Raw genomic sequence first — 22,604 nt, 5'->3', positions numbered from 1 at the left:
CGGCATTGCTATATCTGCATGTAACATCCCTAGGTTTTAATCGCACATCGAGATACAGAACATATAAGAAAAAAGGCTTTTTATTTTAATGGATATTCAACGCATGTTTCTTGCACAGTTAAGTTATTCAATAATAATTAATCAAAATCTGCTATCAAGTATATACAGTCATTGTCGCATAAATTTTGACTCTAACGCACCTATTTCTGTCTCTAAGGATTTAATTTTTGACTGTGAGTCAATCGCTTTATTTACAAAACTAAACGTAGTTTCTGAAACTGTGTGTTGTAAAATTATTGAAATTAAATTAAGTAGTGAATAATTTCATTGATAGAATTTAGAATACAACAATTTTTATGCCAATTTTGAATGCAATGTAATGGAATGAAAACAAAAATTGGCATATATTTTCTGGTGTAAACAAAGGCTTTAGAATTTATAACGTTTCATTATTTTTTCCTCGAAAAACAATCAAATTGCACGGTTTTTGTATTGTGTATGTGATTTATAAATATAATTGTCAGAAAATCTGCTCAAATACCTTGTAAAATTATCATGATTCCTACAAGATTCAAAAATCGATGACTAACAGACAAAAATCGGTGCGGTAGAGTAAAAAATGGATGCGCACTGTTAAAAATTGATGCCTTAGAACCAACATAAGGTGGCAACGACAGATACCATATATCATAGCCAAGTTCAACAATACGGGATCTTCTCCAAGTCTTCTTCAAAGAGTTCTTATTTCCTCGAAGTTTTCAATAATAGCTACAATAATACATACAGTTATTTCTGACTGTTTCATACGGTCCTGTGGTACAGTCGTAAACCCGCCCGTCTTAACAACATGCCCGTCATGGGTTCAATCCCCGAATGGACAGTGTCACCATTTGGTAGGACTGACTATCCTCCTATGGGGGGGAATCAATAAGTCACTGAAAGCCAACCCCACAAGTGATACAGGCAGGCCTTGACCCCGACAACGGTTGTTGAACCAAAGAAGAAGGAGAAGAAGAAGTTATTTATGATGAATTTCCGTTAGTAATTGTCAATGTATGCTGTTGTCCTCAAATTATATGTCATAGCAATAGGGTTGTTCTCGTGATTAGGGCTGACTTGACTAGCAAGGACAAAACAAACTTGATTGTAGTAAGAAATTGAGTAATGAATAACATATTTTAAACGGATTTTAGGACTGAAACTTCCCTTACTACATCAACACTAAAGCGCATCACATATTCAATAAAGTCTTAAGACACTTTTGTCTCTCACGAGCCACTTTTTTGCTTCACTTTTTTGTTGTGTGACAGAATGGCCTTATTTCCTTCACACAAAAATCCTTCCATTGTTATCCATTGTGTCCTGTATCAAAAAAGAAGAAACATGCGCGCCCACACGCGCGACACTCAATCTTAGCCTCGGACAAGTAAAATGGCAATAAACAGTGTTAGCTCGTCGGACAGTGACGGTGGCCCCCCGGGGAGGGGGGGTCGGATGTTCACCGTTTCTCGAAACGCTGAGATTCCGTAACCAATAAAAGCACGCGCCTACTTGGTGTGTATGTCTTGAGCATCATTCATTAGTTTTCCTGGGGAGGGGGGACAGTTTGGTCCTCGGGATGGCGCAGGGCCTTGAGGTGAGTGAGAGTCAGCCCTTCCTACCTGCCGAAAGTCAAGTCGGACATGATTGAATTGTTATGAAGAATCAACTCAATTGAGCGTCCACGCCCGTCAGTATGGAAAAGGATGAAAGGAGGAATGTGTTGTGTAATTGTTCAATACCAAAACTGGCAGCAATGTGGGTGTGTGTTGGTGGGTGGGGTGTGGGGGTAAAGGAGCTATATCCGACACAAACGTCCTTTTGTTGTCGCTGGGGCCTCCTCCGAAAAGAGGGATAAATCTTCGCACTGCCCTTGGTGTACTTGGTTGCTATGGAGACCAAGTGTTTCTCGCTTGCAAGGATGTCCTTTGTTTCGTCCCTGGTTTTGGTGGGCTGTACGAAACGGTAGAAGAAGAAAAAGGTGCTCTACCCTAAACAAGAAAGTTTGGGGCGGCTGGTGTAGTAGATGAGCCGGTTGAAGGTCGTGGAAATGTAGGAAAATAACAAAAATGGTCTACGAACGATTGGTACTCGAATTGGGACGACGGGATTGAGACGGGATTGATTGTTGCTGTTGCTTGGATGATTAAACACAGTGTACGGTCGAGCGTAAAAACAATAGAAACAGGCACTACTGCTACTGCTCTGCCCCCTGTTGAAAACACTCAATCTTATTATGTTGTTAGCAAACTCAAAAACGAGATACTTCAATCACAACATGAAAGGGCTTTACAAGGTAATTACGACGTTTGAAGCCTTTTTATGTGCCCTTCCCCCAGAGGGACAAATGTAGCAACATGCAAACATTCTCGCATCGCCACGATCAATAAAATAGTTACCAATTGTATGTACATGAGTCCAATGCAAACTCAGCAGCCCCCCTACTCCGCTTAAAAAAAGGATCCGCTAAAGGTCCCTGACCGCTACACCGCGAACGAGTTGAAAACCTGAGCGGCCCTGATCGCTCCCCCGGGCTGTGTACGCACGGTAAATAACAAAACATTGTAAGACGATAAAAGGACATCGCTGGCTGGCGTTTGGAATGTTGCTTACCCCCTCCCTCCACTCTTTTGTTCCACACCCTTTTCTCTCTCTCTCTCTCGTAAGCCTACAGAACAATATGATTCGGTGCACGGATTATGATTTTGTCACATAATATCTTGAGGCTATTTGCTTGTGCTTGAGAACGCACACACACACTCCATGGGACGGAGCAATTTCAATTCCCATGGACGTTTCTGAATCGAAACGGTGGTGAAACCACTCGAGGCAAAGATGATGATGATGATGTTGATCCGATCCTTTCTGCAAATAGTAGTACAGTAGTTGTTGGCTGTTGGGCGTGCGCGTCATCCCCGGGAATCGGATCAACTTTTATTGGCTAACAGTACAGTAACAAAAGGGCAAAAAGGGAGCGAAATGGAAGTATGACTCTTCGGTTGAGATGAGTTTGTATGTGATGATGAGTTGATTATGAGAGTTTGTTGTTTTGTACTGTAAATCAAAGCTCGATTGGGCCCGAAGTTTTGGGATGACGCTCGTGACTTCACTGAAGAAGAGAAGCAAACAAAACGAGCTGCTAACTAAGCAAGATCTTCCATTTGCGTTGCAAATAAAAGAGAAAAGAAACGAGACAAATAGGGCACAGATAGATGGCTTAGAAAATGGTCTCATTTTTAAGGTCATGATGGCATTAAAATCATACCTATTGGCTGGGTAATGGGATTTGAAATGCAAACGCGAAATTTAAACATTACGATCCTCTCACAATTGGTGCAAAATCACTTAAAAGTGAGTGAAACCTTGCCGACTATACTTGACAATTGTTTGATAAACTTTACTGCCATTGAAAGGTCATCTGTGCTTGAATTCCGATCGACCGTATGCTTTGCTTTGGTGCTATGGGGAAAAACAGTACTTTTTTGTTGCGTTAGTTGACATTCCCCCACTCGGCGCCGACAGGTTCTGGGAATGATTGCAGCTGTTCATACCCGCGTTTGCACATCCGTTGCATCCGCATCAGCAATTCGGCAAAGCACTGGGGCGGCATATCAGGGACAGGGTTGAGGGTGGCAGCGGCGTCAGTGGTGATGACAGTGACAAGCAAAACTGTTTATCGACACGATAAACGAATTTACAGAGTTTACATATTTAAAACACATTTACACCATTGCATGCATTTGTGTGCACAGTGTGTAGTAGTGGTAGTCCAGAAGGAGAGACGGATGCGGAAAATTTGTGCGCTCGTTGTGAATCTGTTTTGTTTTACACTGTCCGCTTTTTGGTGTAATTTTTTACTGGGAATCAATTTTTTATTTATTTTTAGAGATTTTATTAATTTTACACGGTTTTTGGAACTAAAAAGGGACGAGAAAAAGGTATCTAAATGGTAAATATAGACAATTTGCCAAGCAGATTGCATAGCTATAGGCGTTGACTGTGTTATTGAAGCAGTAGCGCCTGAATGTATGCAATCCGTTTGTCAATTTTCTCTCTTTTATTCAAAATATCGATTCGTGTGCTTTACAGAACTTTTACACCATAAATTGATGTTCAATCGCTTTTTTTTATATTTTACACGCCATTTGCCATCGTTCAATCATCCTCTTGCGTTACGTTTCGCAATTACTTCCCCTGCGAGACAGCTTTCCAAGAGTTAATAAATTCCGTTCGCTTTCTATCCAAACACCTGAAAGCGCCGCGGAATGTGTTCGTGATGCGTAACCAAATCCGAACCGCAAGCGATGCGGTGCGCTGGTATTCGCAACAACGCGAACGCTTGGGAACCGTTTACGGTGCGGTGTGGCGTGGCGCATTGCTTTTCAGGGAATAGAAAAAAAAAACGAGTCTCCTCTCGAACGGTTGGTAACGATTGCAAAAGTTCCATCTGGCACAGTCCGCTCCGTCTTCTTCACCGCACCGCGACGCGAACAAACAAGTTATTGGTTTTCCAAGCAAAACCAACTGACACTCGGGTGTGTACGGTCCGATTGCGATTCATCGATGGCGATATTGGAAAATGTTCGCGTGATCGGCTTTCCCTTGCCATGACGGGCGGCTGGAGATGGGGTGATAGGTACTGCAAAATGGACGCAAAGGATATGCAAAAGCGATTCCTTCCCAGTACTGTTTGGTACCAACAGTGCCCTACTATATATCGCATAGTAATAGCACCAGACAGAGAGAGAGGGGATGAGACTCCCCGGAAGGACGATGGACGTGGCGGATCCGGTCGCTTCGATGAACGGTTAGAGCTTCGGTTTGCGCCGGAATTCGATTCCGATTCTAATCCGGGCATTTTCATTCCTCAAACACACCAAAAAGGGTAGACAGGGAGAGACAGTAGAGAGAGAGGCATTGTGTGTTGGTGTATTGGCACACAAATCGAATCGAACTTTATATTACGCCCGGCGGGTGTTAGTATACCGAAGTCTCCGAGTGGTGCGGTACGGCGGATGCTGCGGGCGGAAGCTGCGGAAGTAGCAACTCGATTCAAGTTTCGAGCTGCCAGCTTCTATTACTGTTGATACAAACAACATCAATATTAACAGAAGCCACAGCATATTGCGACGATGATTCGCCGATTTACGAGCCGTGTACGGATCAATCGGCAAAAGGATTTCGAGCAAGCTTTTGGAACATGCTGAGGTTTACAGTGCTGTGTGGGAATGGTTTTCCGGAGGTTACTGAACAGAATACATACTAAATAGGCAAATAATGTATTATTAAGGCTATTTGGCATAATCTAATTGCATACCTTAAGGCGTATAGTGCATACGCGCCGTCAAGTATGCAATCTGCATTACAAAATCTGAATAATGCTGCAATTTGTAAAAGAAAATATGAAGCAATTGTAATAATGAATACAAATCACACCTTTGTATGTTTTGCTTTAAATTTTGAATGATAAATTTTATTAATAACGCTTGCATGCACCAACACTTACATCGCGCACTGTGAAACGAGAAGCCTGGTACACATCGAGAGCGCGTATCGCCTGTCCCGGAATGATGATAGATTCTCGGTCCATACGTCTTGCATTAATGAAAATCGGCACAATCCCTATCGATTGTGCCATTCCGACGGCAATCAAACTCAGCTCCCGCCCCGAGGAGTTCGATGTTTCGTTATTTATTCACCTCGAGCGCGGGTTACTTTGGAAAGTAATTTGAAATTTCCGTTCAACTCACCGATTCCTGGAACTGATGCTGATTAGTTTCTACTCATTTCGATTGAAGCAATTAGTGGACGGTGGCCGATGGTGGCTCAGTGGGTTCGGACGAGAGCGGTTTGCAGATACCGAACTTGAGCGTTACATGCCCGATAAAGGGCACGGGAGCTTGGGCGGGACAGGGGTTCGGTGGTGATGGAGATGTTTGGATGTCTCCTGCATCGGTACCGATGTTTTCCTGTGCCTTTGCCCGGAAAGGACACGCCAGCGGATGTATTAGAAAGCCATCGTTTTTGACAAACCGTCCAGGGGCATAAGTCGACACTTCCTGTCGATCTTCCTTAATATCCTCACTTTCGGATGGTTCTATTGCTTGTGGTTCTTCCTGGCTTGATGCTTCCTCTTCCGACCCATCCACAATGGACAGGATCAACTTTTCCAGATCGAACACGAGCGAAACGCGCCGTATACCTTCGCGAGGGTAAAACGGAACGATCGTTCGCTCTCCCGCTGGCAGATGGTCCAGGGTGGAAAAATGCATCCACGGAAAGTCGCAGTACATTTCCATCGCACGACCACTACCGGTGTGGATCAGCCGCACGGCAAACCCATCGTCGGCCGCGTTGTTGAGACTGTAAATCCCCCGCACACCGTCCGCCCCTTCCAGCCCCTCGTTCCGGGCCTTGTACAGAGCCAGGCCGAGGTGTTGCGCGATACGAAGATCGGTGAAATTTTCGCCTGCCGCTCGTAGATTGCGCCTCTCGTCGACGTACGAGTCAGCGTTCAGCTGCAGCACGTGCTCGAACGCTCCCGCCGCGCCAGCATCATGTCCGGCCAGATTGAACAGCAACCGATGGGCCAACCGGTACAGTCCGCCACTGGTGCAGCAGGTTTGGTACTGGATGCGCACCACATTCGAAGCCTCCACACAGATAGTGACCGTGGCGAACGTGCTGCGATGATGCGTTGTCGGCGATTTGTGCACCAAGCTTAGATGGAGCCGCGTTTCGTCTACGAACGAGTGCCACACACGGTTAAGATCGACCGTACGGCATCCGGCCGCGTTCTGGCGCAGCCCGTTCCTCGTCAGCATTGGCCAGCCCTGCTCGAAGTGAGCGGCACAGGCGAGGGTCGGATCGAGCTGCAGGTACTCGTCGAGACTGTCGGCGGCCAGCAGCACGTTGGCGCTGCTGCTCCAGCTGCGGTCCGGTGCGCACAGTTCGATGATGGCCGCGTCCAGGTTCAGCACACACAGCTTCAGTCCGGCCGCCGTTTGCCAGGTAAACTTTTGCACCGTCACACGATGGCCCTGCTCGTCCGTCAGCGTACCGAAATCTTCTACCGTAAGTCGTACAGGGGATGACATGTTTCGACGGTGAATGATTTAGAATTTGGACACAGACTGGAGAGAACGGTGCGAGGGGGCCAGGTGAGTTCTGCAATTGGTTTTTTTTGCAGCGCGGTAGATGAACGTGAACCGGGAAGTGAATTTGACAGAAGCGTGTGTGTGTGTGTGTTTGTGTGCGCGATGGATTGCTTACTTTGATTATGTTGATTGTTGTGCGAAACAAACGTATGGAAAGAATCAGTAGGCCATGAGTGCCAAAAGGAATGTTGCATTTTTGCACGATTGCCGTAAACGCCTAGTACTATGCAATCTGCAGTACACTATCGCGCTGATAGCGTAAAATAAAAAAAAATGTTTTCCTTAACGTAAGGCCCCTCAATCTTCACCAACGTTCCTGTTCCAATCAAATCACAACAAACAAGATTTGTTCCGCCAGAAAAAAGGATTTTAATTTGTTAACTGTTTTGCTTTCCACCGACCAAAACGGAAAAGCAAACACCGCCGATGCGACGGAGCACCATTGTTTGCTGATAGTTTTTCCTTCGCCCAGCGCTTTGATGTTCGGCAAGTGTTGTTTGCTCGCCAACGCCCTTCCGTGCCGTGATTCTCAGTCTCAGCGCTCGATGGGCTCACTCTTGGGCGCATCATCAACATCATCATGTGGGCATTGTACAAACAAGGCGCCTAGTAGATGTAATTTCGGCGACTTTGTGCAAAACCCCCGGCGCAAGGAATGTAATAAAAATCATTCACACCATCTCGTCGTCTCGGTAGTGCGCTCGGCGAACGTGTTTTCCACCACGTGGCAAAGTCAATCGTAGCGTATCGCCCCCCTCTTTCAGCACCCTGCGTGCGCCCACGTGCCGATGCTTGAGATAATGTTTTGCCCAAACAGCGAGGGATCGGAGAAACGTAGCGACGAGAGCACGCCAAAACCAAATTTACACCAAAAAGGGAAATATTACGCTACATTCTCACGGTACCGACACGATGACAGGATGGATATATTTGATTTGATCGCTTTTTTTTTTTGGTTGGTACCATTCCAAAACCGGCGTGCGTGTGTGTGGGTGCAGGTGTGTAACGCTCAAGTGCTTGTTATTTGTGCAAAACCTACCAATTTGACGTAAATTGCCACAATATTTCGTCCCGGGTGTTGAGGAGTCGCCGACGTCGACCGGAAATATTGGGTGTGAAAATAAACATATCATTTCACGCAACGGTTGGTGCGCGGCACGTGGCGGCACTCGGCACTCGGCGCTGTTTTAGCTGGTCGTGAAGGATTTGTTGTGTTTCTTGTCACTCTCTCTCGGGGTAACTGTGGTTTTCCGAAGGATGTTTGCTGTTGCCCCTTTCGAAGGATATTTTATTATTAAATTTTTGCTCCGCACCAGACACGACCAAGCAGAAGGGTATCACACAGTGCAGGTGGAAAGCGAATGGTTAGATGAAACGCGTGTGAGCGATAGGACAAATTAAACCCGACAGCTCGCTAACTGGCACACGAGTGGTGGTGGGTTTCTCTACACTCAGCGGGGTAGAAGAGGGTGACAACAAAAAATCAGGACCACGTGGTAGTGACCGCGCGGGGAGGTTCGGGCATCAATCGCCTAATTCCTCGGACAACCTGCTGTGCGCGCGTTTCAAGCCAACGGGTGGTGGTGGCAGTGGTTCAGTAGCAGCAGTCCGCGGGACACTTTCCCTTGAGGTAATAGCACGCGGTCTCGATGACGAGTTAAACGCGAGATGAATTAATTCATTTCTAAATCTCGCCCCCTCTTGAAATGGAAACAGAGCGAGAGCCTTCGTCGGGTTGTTTGTCACAAATCGAATTTATCGCAACGGGATCGTTTATAAATCGCACTTAATTAAATAACTATTTGAGTGTGTAAGAAACGGCAACGGCCTTAAATAATATGCCACCCAAAAGGGGCTCAAATGCTTTTATTTTCATGCTCAGCTGTCGTTATGCTATTTTATTTCCCATTTTTCCTCTGTACCGTTTAGTGCTTAGAGACGATGATGCTAAATGTCTCAATATCATCAAGCAGCGGGAGAGAGGTTCGATACGATTCGTTCGAGCACCACTTGAGCGCTGACAGACAAGGAATATATAATAAAAACAGCAGTGCCAGGGACCTGCACTGTGTTTTAGAAAATCATCAAATAAAGGAAGGTCTATACACGGTGGCGATATGATTCGCATTGGTTTGAATTTGATTTGCGCACGAAAAACTCGAACGTCCCTTAGTTTCGATTTGTGGCGGGAAAACGATGAGTGGAGATTTGTATTTATCCCTGGCTCCTCTCCGGTGGCCCGCGTGTTAGAGCGCATGCCATTCCGGGATGGTTGCCTTCAGGGAGGGACACAGCGTGGAAGGACGCACTCAATCAAACGCAGCCGATCGACGGTGGTGGTGCGTTCCTGCGTCACAACCTGCGCTTTGCCCTAAACGGGTTGGTGGCAGAAGTGGCGTGGAAGTGGTGTCTGATTTGAATAAATTTCTACCACTCTTCACAACTGGCGGTGATAGTACCGTACCATATACCATCTGCAGTACTCTGTACTGTGTCTGTGTGTGTGTGGTGCACAAATATACAAATAACCGATACTCTAGTGGCAGTGGTTTGGAGTTTCTTCTAAAAAGGGAACCCGAATTTAGCGATACCCATTTGGGGGTGCAGTTCCGGGAAAAAGGATATACAGGCGTATCTTTGTGTGTTGCGCATTCGGTAAATTTAGGTTTGATTTGCTGCGCGCCTCTCCATCAGTGGGATGGGCTGATGTGCAGGTTTTTTTATGCGTCCGCCGCGGAACGCAGGGAATCGATATCGGATTTGTCTAAATTGAATAGAAACTAATAGTGGGGATACTACTAACACTCGGGACCGACGAGACTCGGTTTTGCTGCTGCTGCTGCTTATTTGCTGAAGCTGGGATGCAATTTCGAAACGGAAAAAGTTATTCGAATCGATAGGAAGAATGAGGGTAAGGGTCGAGACAATGAAGATTAGAGCGTTGAAACGAAACCAATATATACTAACCGTGCAATGAGTGAGGAGGGACCTCTATTGGTTTATCAGAGCTTTTGTCAAATACTACTACCGTGTCGGTTTGGACGTATTTAGTGTGCTGGATGAGTGTGTGCTCTGGAAGCTTGATGATTAAACTGTGAAAGGAGTCGGTCTGGAGGCGATTGATTTGTATTGGTGTATTGGTGAGTGTAGGATGAAATTGATGGCAAACGATTGAACCTAAATGGAAAATTCTATTCGAATTTATTTCAATTTTCATATGTTAATATGAATATGTTAAATCTGAGAATAAGATTTGGACGCATTCTGTAGCTTTCTCTATGATAATCAAATTGGATCATTATAATTACCCTGATTTATTTTAACTGCTAATTAATGAGACCCAACGATCTCCTTTTATCTAGTAATATTAAAATAGCATAATTGAAGATCAGAATGGTCGAATTAAATTAATTGACTGAACATTAGTTGTCTGTCTGTTTACTACGATTACTAGAGCGTAGCCTAATATTTTGTATGATCGTATGGCCTACTATTAAGTATGGTCGAACTAACAGGAAAGCATAGACTTATACGTAAATGTATGTCTTTCTTTTTATTTCCTTTATCAGTACATTTGTCTGAGGATTATAATCCACCGTATTATCTTTTCGCTTCGATGGCGGTTGAGATCAACCGCGAATCTTAATCCACGTACCGCTTCCCCTTTATCCTTATCCCTCTCCGCCGGTGCTAATGGATGCGTGTAAGCTTACGCAACCAAACAAAATCACTGTCCTTATCTTGTAACAAGAAAACCGTTAGCTTGTTTTTCACTTCAGCCAATCATTACAAACCAAGTGTCAAAGCGACCGTATCAAATTTGTGTTTTCATTTATTTTTGGGCTCTCAGTCTCACCCACGACACTTACCGACTTGTGGCCCTTTTTTTTTTGTGCATAACATTTTCCCTACCTTTTCCAGCCTGGTGCGCGAACGAACCCTTATCGCCCACTTGGACAACAATCGGCAACAATGACACCAGTCGGTAACCGTGTAACGGGGCCCGTTTTCATCCCGTTTCCCAAAAGCAGCGAGGCAAAATTGTTCCGCTCGATTTCGGCTGTGCCCGGTACCATGGGGCTTTTGATTCTTTTCTCGATTCGACAGTTGATTGTTGCTTATATTCCCCGGAACAGCCTCGATATGGTAGGGAAGTCCTTACAATAGGCACAGCACACACACACCCTCGTTACCTACCCACTCGGCGTGTTATCCCTGCACTGTCGGTGGGGTAGAATAAAAGCGATAATCCTATCCTACTTAAAAACGCACCAAGACCAGTTTAATGCGTATGTACGTGGAGAGGAAGGAACGATTTTTCATTCATTGCAGTCGTCCTTGCGGATGGAATTTGGCTTGCGTCTGTGGTGTTGTTTGTGGAGCGTAAAGAGAAGAAGCGCAGAGTTTTTTTTGAAGCATTGATCCTCTTCAGCAGCTACCGGTATGAAAAAGGGATGGATAGGTTGAGTTCGGTTAAACGCAAAAAATGTAGTCATTTCGTTCAGCAAGATATCAAACTAATGGTTCATCCCTTACTTTAATATGTTTTTTTAATTTTCTTGTATAAACATGTAAACATTTGTCATTTTGTGCTCGTCAATTGTTAATGGTTTGTAGGCAAAATATATGTGATTTATTGTATCATACTATCTATCCTATCAAACAATTCGTTCTTGTTTGTCCTAGAAATAAATACTGGATAACCTAATGCAACGTCTCAATCTAATTGTTTGAAGTTGCCTGATGCGCTTGTTTCTACTCGACACGGCGCCGCCACAGCGCCCGTGCAAATCAGCTGTCAGTTTTGACAGCTCGCATGGCTTTGAAGCCGTGTGTCAAGTAGCCCAGAACAGAATAACATAAACAATGCCGCCGAGGCTGCGTATCCTTTTTTCAAGGAATTAATCGGTTTATTTAACTGTGTTTTGCGTTGAATTTCGTTTAGCAAATTCTGTGCTCTGAAAGGGAAAGCGTCTGCCGTGTGGTCGTCAATGAAGTGAAGGAAATATATTGCCAAATTTAACTACGAAATCAAAACAATTCAGGTGCTCCAAGACAGGGAAAACTAGAGCAGAATAACAACTCGCTCCGGTCGCTTCGTAGCATTTCCACACTGTGCTAGGTTGTATTACTAAATCTTTAATGTATTTTGGGGTTTTGGAATAACAAAGTCGTTCAATTTCCTCAAAATTTAAAGCATTTGGTTGCGCCCCTGCACACAAACAATTCGTTGTTCCGGCCGGGAATGTAAAGACGCTTTTCGAAAGGGAAAGTAAAAACCTAATTTGTGAGGTCAAGTACACAAGGAGCAGCTCACAATGAGTAGGAAACCAAAATCGTCGGGTTATTCCAAAACAAATGACGACAGTAGCGATGAGCTACCGTACAAGGATCATAAAAACCGCAACCGCTCAAAGCACAAGTAAGTTGCTACACTGCATGTTTATGTGTTTGTGTGTTGTTAAATGTTGTATGTTTTATGCTCAGACACCGGTCGGATTCCGCGGAACGCACCTACGACGATTACGCTGAGTCCGGTCGTGAGAAATCATCCCGTGATCGGTCCAGATGGGAGGAGAAGAAAAGTTATCACAGGGATAACAACAGAGACCGGGAACAGACGACTTCGAAATATCAAGGTAACGCTCTAAAAACAACCACTTTACAATATGGCCATTAAGGGAGAGAGATTTTACAATTTATTTTCAACCAGATGATAGAAGAGAAGACCAGAATCGCTCCCGGCAGTCTGATCGACCCGGATCCAGCCAACAACAGTATCGCCGAGATGCGCAGCCAAGCGGATCCCGTGACAGCCAGGGTGGACGTGACAACTATCGCAGACGCAGCCGCAGCCCCTTCAAACCGCCCACCGATAGGAGACCGCCGTCCGCACCGAACCAAGACCGCCGGGACCGGCCCAAAATGGGTAGAGCGAACATAAAGGAGGCAAAAAACAAGAGCGACGGCGAAGGCAACGACCACCAGTGGGGCAAGCGACGAGATGACGTAAAGCAGGAACAGCAGGATGAGGACGCTCCTCCGGTAGAAAAACAAAAGCCCGACTTTGGTCTGTCGGGCAAGCTGACGGAAGAAACGAACAAGGTAAATGGTGTCGTTATTGCATATTCGGAACCGCCCGGTGCCCGCAAACCCAAGCGTCGCTGGCGTCTGTATCCGTTCAAGGGCGAGCAGGCCCTGCCGACGCTGTACATTCACCGGCAGAGTTGCTACTTGATTGGGCGCGATCGAAAGGTGTGCGATTTGCCCGTTGACCATCCGTCCTGCTCGAAGCAGCATGCCGTGTTGCAGTACCGGCTGGTACCGTACGAGCGGGTCGACGGGACGAAAAGTCAACGCGTTCGGCCGTACATAATAGATCTCGACTCCTCGAACGGTACGTTTGTGAATAATAAGAAAATTGACCCAAAACGCTATTACGAGCTGCACGAGAAGGATGTGCTCAAGTTTGCGTTCAGCTCGCGCGAGTATGTGCTGCTGCACGAGAACAGCAAGGAGGATAATGAGGAGGACGAGGGATTGGATGCGTCCCCGGCGGGGAAGGACCGTCCGGCTGGAGTGTCGGTGAAGGAGGAGGAAAAGTAATATTGTGTTACTTTTTGTTACCCGCTTTGCTGCTGTCCGGCAGTGCATATCAGTGTTGCTGTGCCGAACGTGACACTTGTTTTAGACAATGGGGAAGGAGAAGAAACGTTTTGATTTGTGTAAAATACTCTTCAGTTTAGCACAAATGCTTCACAACTATGGTAACATGAAGTTGTAAAAGAAACTGAAAAGAGGTAAAAACTGAATAAAATGCATAAACTGCACGCCGCGCAGGGAATGTTTAATTTTCACACTAAGCGTAAAGAAAAATCATAAAATGTTATAGAGCAGCATATCCTTCTTTCTTTCTTTCCTTCGCTTGCCTCACAACCACACAACCGCAGGAGCTGCTTAACACATTGCCCTTGCTGTGTGTGTGTGTTATTCTCTCCACTTCACAGCCGAACAATGACGGTAGTTAAAAAGTGCACTTGAAAAATTTGCGCCCCACAAACACGCGCACACACACAGAAAGAACGCACACAAAGCGGAACAAGGCAAACGGGTGAATCCGGCAGGATTAGGGATTGTGTCGTGCAAAGCGGGGAAAACGAGAGCGGCAAGGCACAGCAAAAAAGGTAGAGCCAGAGCGTCCGACCGACCTCCTGGTGCTGGTGTGCCCACCGCATGAAACCACCGTTCCACCGGAAGCTTTGCCTACGCTTGAATAATGTTTCCCTTTTTTATTTTATGCACCCACCACACACAAAGCTACTAGCTTCGGTGTCGCTTCAGTGTCTCGGTTTCCTATTTTTCCTCTTTATGCGTGTGTCTGTGCGCGTATTTTCATCACTTCCAGCTTCATCACGGACAGAGTAAGAGCGAGAGGCTTCATGGCGAAAGTATAACAGTTGGTTTAGGAGGCATTAATGGACCACATTTCGGGATCGATGCGGGATGCTGCTGCCGCTGCTGCAGCGTGGCTGTTGAGTTTTGAGATCTCGATTCGTTTGAGTTATTTCAATTATGCACCACTCGTCGTTCAGTCGGTTCGGTTATTTTCCCCGCGTCTTGTCAAGTGCACGGAAACACATGGGAGAAGGAGCATGGGGTTGGGTCGGGGAATTTATTTTGCAATTGATGCTACGGAATTATATACGTGTGTGTGTGTCGGTTTGCCAAACTGTGGGGGCATTATGCATGATGATTGCTACCGATTCAGTCTCGGCCGGCGTATTATTTGCTTAAGCGATACTTGTTGGGGGTAACACTTAAGAACAAAAGATCTTTTTCCGTGGATTGTTCTGTTCAAGCACACAAGCAAAGCAAGCAAAAAAGGACAGCAAAAACGGCTTCCAGCAGGAAACAGGTGTTTAAGGGTACAGTTGCCGAGCAAAACATGGAAAAGAATAACGCTCAAAATTGCTCTTTTCGGGGGATGAAGGGTGAGTGATATGAATAAATGGCGACAAATTGTACGAAAACAAAACATCATCGAACATCATCAACTTGAGCAAAGTAGTTTTACTTTACGGGAAGGGATTGTTCCAGTCAAATCTGTGTTCAATTCCTATCCTTTTTATAATATCATTCCTCGAATCATCTCCTCCTCACTGTTTGCGAATGCGCGAAGGTGAAATTGTTGCGCAAAATACACAAACGAACAACAATGGAACAGAACCCTCCTCTCCCCCATCTCGTGTATTTTCCTCTCTTCCCATAGGCCTAGCGGGAGCTCTTAAAACTCTTACCTAAGTACTGTGCAAACGATGAAAACAACCTTTAAATTATTGGAAGGTATTTTCCAATGGCCGAACACCATGTGCCACTTTTCTGGTTGGCCTGAATATGCGCCGGACAGGGGGAAAAAGGGCCAAACACAATCGATGTGTATAGCCAAAGTCGATTGTGAAGTGGCTCGTGGCAGCAAAGCGCGGGTAAACAAATCATGTTTGCGGAAGTATTCAATTGAACAAGTTTTTTTGGGTGGGCAAGGTTTGCAGGGGTCAGCAGGAGAGATGCGCTTGGCTTGGCCCAGGAGATGGAAAAAGGCCCCGAGGATTTGGTTGGGTCAGTTCAAGTTACGTAAAGGGATTTGAAACGAATACAATACACGCCACACACCGCGTACAAAGTCTTTGCAAGTATATACGCCTAAAAGTATGCAATTGACACAACAGTTCACACTGTTTTGCATCCTCTAGCATCTGTTTTACACCAAAATGAGGGTTTTCTTTAACCTTTTTCAATTTAACGATAGAAAAATCATTATTTAAGTCTACGATTTATCACAAACTCCACTCTAACCTTACTGCACATGTTACATCGCCCCCCACGGTTGAACTTTTGAGCGGATTACGTTACAGCTTCTGCGCGCCCTTTTGTATGTGCACGTGGCAGTGGCAGTGGCCCCCCAAAGGATGCGCTCCTCCCGGTAAGCTCTCGAGTGCAAAGTATTTCTTTTTTTTCTTTTCATTGTTTTGTTTGACTCTTATCGTAAGCTCCCCGTCCCCCACCATTGGATGCCATTGCCATTCGGGGTTGGTTGTTTTTCTCGGGCACATAATCTTAAGATCTCTTCAAAGTTTGCCTCGCCGAGGAAGATCTGTATGTGTGTGTGTATGTGTATGTGTACTCTATGCCTTCCAACACAACAAGAAGCAGAGTCAACAGTGGTGCTCTTCTGTGTATGCAGGCGAAGAAAAATAAAACTCTTGTAAAGTCCTGCAGTAGGTTTTTGTACACTTTTTGTGCCTCACTTTCGGAGGCGGAGGTGGAGAGGCGGGTGTATATTATGAAGCGAAAAGATGGGGTTTTTGTTTTACTTTCCCGTCTGTCAAGAGATTAGTAATGTTGATTTTGCCGTTGTTGTAAAAGAGCAATGTTCATTCGAAGAATGTATGGAATTATTTTTAACCAAAAAATGGCAACTTTTCCTGTCTCTCTAACCGTGGCACCGGCACTGAACTACACCACCATACGGTAGTAATAATTTGAAGCAGATTAGCACCAGATTAACAAACGAAATCCTGACCTCCGAAGAAAAAGAAACCACCCTCTCAACCCACCAGCAATGAGAGCAATCATCGAATCCATATGGTGTGGTTCACAAACTAAAATAAGTCCAAACGTTCCCATATCAAATAATGGTGCCAAATAAATGCCACTTCGGGTGATATTTGCTACAAATATCAATAAAAACACACACACCCCTTACGCCTTTTGTTGTCCTCCGCCGAATTGTGCTCACAGATAGTCAGTCGGGTGGTTGATTATGATGAGGTTTTCCTCCCCCTTTTTTTGGGCTTTTGCTTTTGCCGCACCAATTCCGGTGATCCGTTCCTCACTCCCCTCTCGCCCGCTCGTACAGTTGCACAGTTGTGACTACTATTTGTCAACGGGATTACCGACGATTAGGAAATTTAATAAAGCGGCATAAATCATTAACCACTTTGAGAAGGAGAGAGAGGGAGAGAGGGCCAACAAGGGGGTGAGCAGTGAGCATAAGCCATTAAGGCCGGGGATGCGCTGAAAAAGCGGGTATCAAAAAGCGACCATCACACCACACTTAATCCCTTTTTCAACTGCAATCAAACACACACACGTACTAATGCTACCCTTCCCAGTGAATGTTTGTGAAATTATTAAACGATCCCTATTCCGGTCCTCAAAAGGAGCAGCAGCAGTAGTTGTAAAGTGTCGTAAAACAAATATGAAAATAAAGTATTTAATTATAAGCATGTCCGTGCTAATGCGATGTTGGCTCTTTCGGGGCCTGTCTATTGCCAAGAAAGAGCTCTTCCTGCTTTCTGTGGTCCATTAAAAGCTGATGAAGAATTTCGCTTATTATAGTCACCTCTTGGGTAGGCTTGCTAGTAGGTTTGGTGAAGTTTTGTGGATGAATTTTCTTCTCTCACGCCCTAACAAGCACTTCATCATTCATCATACACCATTTACGCCAAATCCTAATTCATCATTTCTCCTTTCCCGGCATAAAGCATCATCGTCAACAGAACAACATTATTAAAAACTATTACGCGTTAAGGGGAGGCGTTTAAGTTTAATTTTATTATTCGCCTTTTCCCGCACACACGCCTCAAACATCAAAAGAGCAATTATTTCAAAGTGTGTGTGCCTAGAATTGTAGAAAAGGAGGAAAAGAAAGCCTTTTTTTGCTGTGCAACGCGAGTGTAAGACACCAAAGTGAGATGAATTACTAACGATGTTTAGAGCGCTGTTGTGTTCCTTCACTTTCACCCACTTCGGATTTCACCGGATTTACTTGTTTGTTGAGGCGTAGGAAATGGTCCAAATAATTACCGGTTATTTTGAGAGATTGCAAACGGAAACGGGGATGCTTTTTGGCGTATCTAAGAAGGCGTGTACGGTGGACTATTGTCTGCCATGTGTGTTACCACGGACAACATCCCTTTTTACATGCTCAAAATCAAATACAAGGATGAAGTATCCAACACTAGCCCCCGGGGCTGGCAGGCTACTCAATAAAGCAAGTCAAGCGAAGAATGGCGTGACAATATTCCGCCCATAATCGATTCCGACACGTGCGACAAGGGCCTTTGTCCTACCTCTTTACCTCGTGCCGTGCTAAATTACTGGGAGGAAGAACGTAATTTCCTCCACTCTAACGTCCTGCGAGAAGGTGGTTGGTGATGATCAAGAGGCGCTGGGTTTTTTGCGGATGGTTGTTGTTACGCGCTCCGATGGTCCAAGCGCCGACGATAGACGCTGCGTTAGATCGCGAGCGTGGGGCTTGAAGGAATTTGTGGAGTGGATTTTTGTGCCCGAGTAGGTATGATTGCAGGTATGCCGGTGATCTTGTAGAGAAATTCTCGCTTTCGTTTGATGCTAAGATGGTTGATGTTTTGATATTTGATTTAGTTAAAAGGAAAAAGCCTGAATTGCTTGCGCTTTGATTCCAAAGACAATCATCTTTCAAAGGGAAAATTCCAGCAAAGAGATGGTACAACAAACAAAATAAGCATGAAACAGTAACAAGTTGTTCCTATCAACTGCTTAACAATGTCTTTAAAATTTCATTTAATTTTAAGCTATTTATTTCACAGGTTTTTAAATAAGTTTCAACTATTGACAGCATTAATTAACGCTCGCTAGATGATTGTCAACAGCTGTCATGTATTTGTGACACCTGTGCTGTTGAAAAACATCTCGCTAGTGTTGAATAATGACTGTTAACATTTGAAAATGACCCGAAAAACAGTGTAATGATTTTAATAATTTGAAGGAAAGATACATCCTACAAATTAGCCGTTAAATATGAAAACTATAAAATAAATACTTTTATATACTGCAATAAGTAATACTCTTACCTCTTTACTTGCGCAATCCAATTCAGCCCTTCGTCCACAACTCCGTTGTCTGCTCCTGTTCTCTAAAACTCTTTTCTCGCTACTATTAAAATATTATCACATTAAACACCGGCTGCAATGGCGGCGAAAAAGCAGTAGTAGTTTTTTTTTCATTATTGAATTTTCCATGCCCGCCAGTAAGCTTCTAGACTTCTAGCTAAAGCAACTAAACCTTTTCGAGTGAAAGAAAAAGAAATAAAAAAATGTATGAAAATTGTTTCCCTTTACGTGCCATGTGGAACAACTTCCCCCGATCAAGTACTACCTTTCCCTGGTTCGTTCCATTCGTTCGTTCTTTTGTTTTACCACTACTATCACCTACCTCCAACAAACGGAACGGAAGGAAACAACACCGAACACGAATTTCTTCCAGATAATACGGCGTGTGTTGGTGTGTGTACGTGAGGAATCTTTGCCGTACGTTTAGCAAAAGGGCTAGAAAATATTTTGCGCAAAGCAAAAATTGTGTTATTATTTTTATCATCGCCTGCTGCATCGCCTTCCGACGGATTGTTTTTCGGATCGAGGAGCAAACCTAACGACGCGGCGGGCATCATCATCGAAGCAGGCGAAAAAGCTGCCGACTTTTGCACACACACTGCACAGCTCAAGCCACGCACACGTACGTTCCAGCGCAAAGATCTGGTGGAGTGGAAGCGGAAAAGGACGCTCAAGGAAGATGCCGCCACGGGGTAAGTAGTACACACCAATACACTGGCAAACCAGTGGTGCCGCGTCTATTTGCGGTGTGTGAGAAAGCGAGACGACGCCAATCAAACACGCGCATCCCATGGCGTCGTCTCGCCATTACAAGAGAGCTTCTTATTGGCTGGCTACTTTTAGCGTTCGCCCGGTGTTCCGGTGAAGGGTGTCCTGTTGCGGCACACGCACACAACTACTACGTACCGACTGGTGCCTAGAGGTTGTGCAAGGTACGCACACAAGTAGGCGCGTACTGTGTTGCTATGTAATTCGGTGGGTGTAGTTGTGTGCTGGCGGCGCTTACATTTATGTGTTGCCTCTTTTACATAGCCGCACGTTTGGTGGAGGTTGAATGGAGATGAGGTCCTTACATAAGGCCGAGTGTACTGTGCGGAGTGCGTTGGGTACACGGGATGTAATGAAATTTGTTGTGAAAATTTTAACATTAAACCCCAACACAATCTCTGTGTGCGTGTGTGTGTGTGTGCACATACAAGCGAAGTAATAGAATTGATTTGTAGGTTATCTATTTACCTTTCTCCGGTGTGGTTCAACGTTTCAATGGGAGAATTACCTCCCTTTTTTGTGTACTGTGCGTTTGTGTGTGATGGTGGGTAGTTCGGAAAGATGGCGCAGGATGATGTAGCTCCAGAGGTCGACGGGGAGGACCGCCGGTCGCATCAGATTGTAAAGTGCCCTGTGCCGATTTTCTCTTCTCCGACAACAGGAGCCAGCGAGTTTCTTTGTTATGCCATGCAACAATCAATTGGACCGCGGGCAGCAAACCGGAAGGAAAGGGAGGTGAAGGAAAGAGTGGCAGAGGAGCACGGGCACGGAAAAGAAATCATGAACAGGAATTGCGTTTGTAAACGCGTTTGTGGAGTGTAGATTAATGTTTGCAATCCTGTGGAGGACGGCGACGATGATGATGATGAGAATTTGTTGCCCGACGACCGACCGATCAATGTCCATGACAATTTTAGGATGAATTAGAAAGTGGAATGATGGTACAATACAGGGGGGAAGCAGGATGATGCCGAAAGGAGAGAGCTTGGATTTTCCATCCCTCTTTACTCCCCCTTGGTTGGTCCTGTTGGAGCGGAAATGATGCTTTGTTTTTGTGTGTCGCCCGGTTGGCTCAACGCTTGCTTTGTTTGTCTTCGATATGGTCGAGATGGCTTAGTGAAATTCACGTTCTTTGTTTGTGTGTGTGTGCCTGTGTGGTAGGGGGGATCATGATGCGGTGTACCGATTGTTTGGACGCTAGGGTTTTGTTGTTTCGAGCAAAATGGATGTAAAAGTTAATAACATGTTTGCTGGCGAGCTTTTGAGGTTAGTGTGCGGGTAAACGAGACATATTTGCAGAAACAGTTGCATACAAACCTGGTTAGGAGGATGAGCTAAAAAGTTGATCCATTTTGGTGCGCCTTTCAGCTCAGTTAACCAGAATGCAGTTATTTTGGGAAATTAATGCGATAGAATTAGAGTTTTGATTGTTTCTCTCTTTATCTCTTAAATATAGTTCTTCTATTTGGTGTAACGTCCTACGCGGACATATGCTGGCCTATACAGGCTTTCGAGACGAAATTCATTACCACGTAGCCAGATAGTCAACCCTTGCTACCGGTGGGACGGTACATTCTGCGCTTGAACCCATGACGGACCTGTTATTGAGTCGTTCGAGTTGACGACTGTACCAGGGACCGCCCCATAGTATTCTCACAAATCTTCTGTAATAAAGAAACAAAAATATAATCTTCTTATAGTTCCACCACCACTGTGGTCCTCTTGGTATTGCTCCTGCACCGAGTATAATCCTGCCAGTGGAGAGCAAAATAAATTGCAAATTTTCATTAACTTTTCTCGCCTCTTCGACACTCCTTTCTCCATTCTTCCCTTGGTTGGGTGTAATTTGGTGGTCGCTTTGTTCCGCTCTTTACTTATTCTTCTGGCGAGAAGATACTGCGCGGCAAGAAGAAAAAAGCAGATTTTTTTGTTTGGTACGGAGAGTGTTGGGACGGTTTATTGGTTTCCTCCCCAAAAAGGTGTTGTTGGTAAGGTTAAGTTTAATCAAAACCAAGCACCAATATGCGCTGGGAAGAGGAGATGGGAGAAGCAAAAAAGGGAAGATGGGCAGATGTGAAATGGGGGAATGAATTGAGCGAATATGTGGCATTGCGAAATGTAATTTAACGCAGGAAAGGTCATATAATGTAGTGGTGAGTAGTAAATTAGAAGAAGCCTTTGAATGATGGACTTTTTTTTATTGGTAGCCTAGTAATTGTGTGAGTTATTAAGCTCTGAGTGGTAATATTCTAACCAAGAGTAGTTTTAGAAAGTAATGTAAGTTAAGATAATATCAGTAGCAGAATATTTGTATAAAATTCAATTCAAACTAATCTAATCGGTTTTTCAATCCAAATTAATGTTATAAAAGTAGTGCTTTTTATTTTACGATTTAAAAACATTTTCGAATATTGGACTCTATGTCTGACAAAACAATTTTCCGCCACAAACAAGAGCAAAGATACTTTATTCAAAATTTCAAACTTAAACACTCCAAACCTTACTGCTACGGCGCATATTCTTCCCTGCTTTTCTGCTGCGAAACACTCTCCTCTCCCCGAACTTCTCCACCCCAACCTCCGATCGTTGAATAATGGTGGCAAATGTTTTTCCTTCCCGGTGACAGAGTTGCTGTTTTCCCGTTTCCGCGATGACACTGGGGCCTCCCCACCCTCCTCCCAAAGGACCAAAGAAAAACCAGGAAAAC

The 22,604-nt window shown here is 44.8% G+C and overlaps 2 protein-coding genes across 2 annotated transcripts; one reads left to right on the top strand and one right to left on the bottom strand.

The window, feature by feature from the left end:
* Nucleotides 1-5,490: 5,490 nt before the first annotated feature.
* On the bottom strand, nucleotides 5,491-7,301 carry LOC120904182. The gene has a single exon (XM_040314002.1). It carries the CDS (start codon nucleotides 7,134-7,136, stop codon nucleotides 5,841-5,843), a length of 1,296 nt encoding a protein of 431 aa, XP_040169936.1. The 5' UTR covers nucleotides 7,137-7,301; the 3' UTR covers nucleotides 5,491-5,840.
* Nucleotides 7,302-12,035: 4,734 nt separating this feature from the next.
* LOC120903488 (smad nuclear-interacting protein 1) lies at nucleotides 12,036-14,047 on the top strand. The gene is made up of 4 exons (XM_040312948.1): nucleotides 12,036-12,318; nucleotides 12,394-12,618; nucleotides 12,684-12,835; nucleotides 12,910-14,047. The coding sequence occupies exons 2-4, from the start codon at nucleotides 12,515-12,517 to the stop codon at nucleotides 13,800-13,802; spliced, it is 1,149 nt and encodes a 382-aa protein (XP_040168882.1). The 5' UTR covers nucleotides 12,036-12,318; nucleotides 12,394-12,514; the 3' UTR covers nucleotides 13,803-14,047.
* Nucleotides 14,048-22,604: the final 8,557 nt, after the last annotated feature.

The sequence above is a fragment of the Anopheles arabiensis genome, chromosome 3 (genome assembly GCF_016920715.1).
Source record: "Anopheles arabiensis isolate DONGOLA chromosome 3, AaraD3, whole genome shotgun sequence".
NCBI classification, from domain to species: domain Eukaryota; kingdom Metazoa; phylum Arthropoda; class Insecta; order Diptera; family Culicidae; genus Anopheles; species Anopheles arabiensis.
Note: the sequence above shows the minus strand (reverse complement) of the source record. Positions and strands in the feature narration are given on the sequence as shown.